Source organism: Silurus meridionalis, chromosome 6, assembly GCF_014805685.1.
Source record: "Silurus meridionalis isolate SWU-2019-XX chromosome 6, ASM1480568v1, whole genome shotgun sequence".
Classification (NCBI taxonomy): Eukaryota; Metazoa; Chordata; class Actinopteri; order Siluriformes; family Siluridae; genus Silurus; species Silurus meridionalis.
In genome coordinates this window covers 25,018,748-25,021,247 of record NC_060889.1, presented here as the reverse complement: position 1 = coordinate 25,021,247, position 2,500 = coordinate 25,018,748, and the positions used below count along the sequence as shown (strand labels likewise).

Sequence of the window (2,500 nt, the reverse complement as noted above, 5' to 3'; positions counted from 1 at the left end):
ACCTCCATTCTCTCCATTCCCTCTACACCTCCATTCTCTCTACACCTCCATTCTCCATTCTCTCCATTCCTCTACACCTCCATTCTCTCCATTCCTCTACACCTCCATTCTCTCCATTCCTCTATACCTCTATTCTCTCAATTCCTCTACACCTCCATTCTCTCCATTCCTCTACACCTTCATTCTCTCCATTCCTCTACACCTCCATTATCTCCATTCCTCTACACCTCCATTATCTCCATTCCTCTACACCTCCATTCTCTCCATTCCTCTACACCTCCATTCTCTCCATTTCCTTAACACCTCCATTCTCTCCATTCCTCTACACCTCCATTCTTTCCATTCCTCTACACCTCCATTCTTTCCATTCCTCTACACCTCCATTCTCCATTCCTCTATACCTCCATTCTCTCCATTCCTCTCGCCTCCATTCTCTCCATTCCTCTCGCCTCCATTCTCTCCATTCCCTCTACACTTCCATTCTCTCCATTCCTCTACACCTCCATTCTCTATTCTCTCTACACCTCCATTCTCCATTCCTCTACACCTCCATTCTCTCTATTCCTCTACACCTCCATTCCTCTATCCCTCTATTCCCTTTACACCTTCCTTCTATTCCTCTACACCTCCAATTCCTCCAAACCTCCATTCCTCTACGCCTCTAATTTCTCCAATCCCTCTACACCTCCATTCCTCCATTCCCCCTATACCCCATTCCCTCCATTCTCTCCATTCCCTCTTCCCTCTTCTTGTTTTTGTTGTTGCCTTTGTTTATTTCTTCTTATTTACTAATATATTTGTTGCTAGTATTCTTTCTTTCTTTCTTTCTTCTTTTTTTTTTTGGTTATTGTTTTTCTAAAATTTCTGTAGTGACTTCTTGATTCTCTACCTTTCGAATAAAAGCTGCACGATTTTTAATCGGCGCTGCTGATTTAGTGCCCCTCGCCGCCCCCATTACGCTTGAACTCGGACTCACTCGACATTCCCACATTCTGGGCGGTGAAAAAGAAAAACACAAGTTCTGGCAGTGCAGCGATTTCCTTTGACGGCTCTCGGTTATGACTTACAGCAGCCTGGTAAGGCGTCTGCAAAGCCCTCCGTCTCGAACAGTTCATGCACTTCAAATTAAGACTAACTGGTAGCTCTGCAGACAAGTCATTCCTGGGAACTACTAATGGCCATCTTTTCTAGCTGTCAGCCAGGAAAAACTGGGAAAAGGAGTGGGGGTGTGGGGGGGTTTGGCAGGAAGGGGTTATCGGGTTAAGGTGTATCCATGGCTCCTGTTACGTACTGTACAATAAAACAACTGCACATCAGCCGTGGATTTAAGACTGCAGCCCTCAGTTCCATTAATCACCTTAAGAGTTTATGAACATTTCAAACATCCTGTTAGGAGATTCATTTGCTCCTTATGGAAAGGGAAGTTTTTTCTTTTTTCTTCATGAAGTGTGATTAAATTCTTGGGGCTTTCCAGCAGATGGGATCCAGCGAAGCACAACCCGAATGACTTATCGAAAGCTTCTCAGACTCATGGAGCCAAATCATAGGGTTGCCAGATCAAACCCCAAGTGGGACCTATGCAGTGGTGGACAGTAGCGAAGTAATTCATTACTGTATTTAAGCAGCTTTTTTTTGCAGATCTGTACTTTACTGAAGTATTTCCATTCGGGGAGATTTTTACTTCACTACATTTCAAAGTGAAATATTTAACATTTTACTACATTTTGCGAAATCAGGCGTTCCTTTTAATTTATGAGGATAAAAACTTAACCGGTCAAACATGCAGCAATCCACCAATCAGAGTACGTGCTCTGTTTTACTTGTTTTGATTGGCGCTTGGTGTGTCTACTGATCACCAACATACAGTTCAGCATCAGTTTAATAGCAAGCAGAACATTTCGAGAGGAATTAATGATAGTTTTTTTTTATTGTTTTTGGGCTCATGATAATTGTAATAATATCAATCAGTGTTTGACTCATTAATATCATTCTATTAATAGATTGTTGTGTTAAGAGCAACATTAGAGTCTTTAGTGATTCTTGTGATAAAAATTATAATATAAATATTATAGCCATAATAAATCATAGTACTTTGGATACTTATGTAGATATTACTCAATTGAAAGTTTAAAGGGAGTCACATTTTATCTACTGTATCTCTACTTTTACTCAAGTGCATGGTTTGTGTACTTCCTCCAACCCTGCTGCTGTGTCCTCAGATTTTGGGTTGAGAAAACACTCCTCGAACGCATTGAATGTATAAAACCTTCTCTGAGTAAACATGTCATTGAAAATGATCAAGCACCATCATGGATTTCAGGGAAATAAAGCAACGCTGCTGTGTGGTCCACTTACCACGTTCTCAATGTTTTGACAGCTCAATCTGGCCTTCCTGGTCATGACCATGTACAAGATGGTGAAGCACTCGACCTCGGTGAAGCCCGACTCCAGCCGCCTGGAGAGCATCAGGTAGGATTGTTGTTTTATTCACAGCACTGTG

The 2,500-nt window shown here is 41.8% G+C and overlaps 1 protein-coding gene across 13 annotated transcripts in view; it reads left to right on the top strand.

The window, feature by feature from the left end:
- The window catches only part of LOC124387128 (adhesion G protein-coupled receptor L2-like), a 139,568-nt gene that overhangs the window by 113,440 nt on the left and 23,628 nt on the right, over window positions 1–2,500 (top strand). For all 13 annotated transcript variants that reach the window (XM_046851255.1, XM_046851257.1, XM_046851258.1 and 10 more), the window contains one exon: window positions 2,378–2,469. In XM_046851255.1, the coding sequence (XP_046707211.1) occupies window positions 2,378–2,469 (92 nt within the window). The remainder of the gene's footprint in view (window positions 1–2,377; window positions 2,470–2,500) is intronic.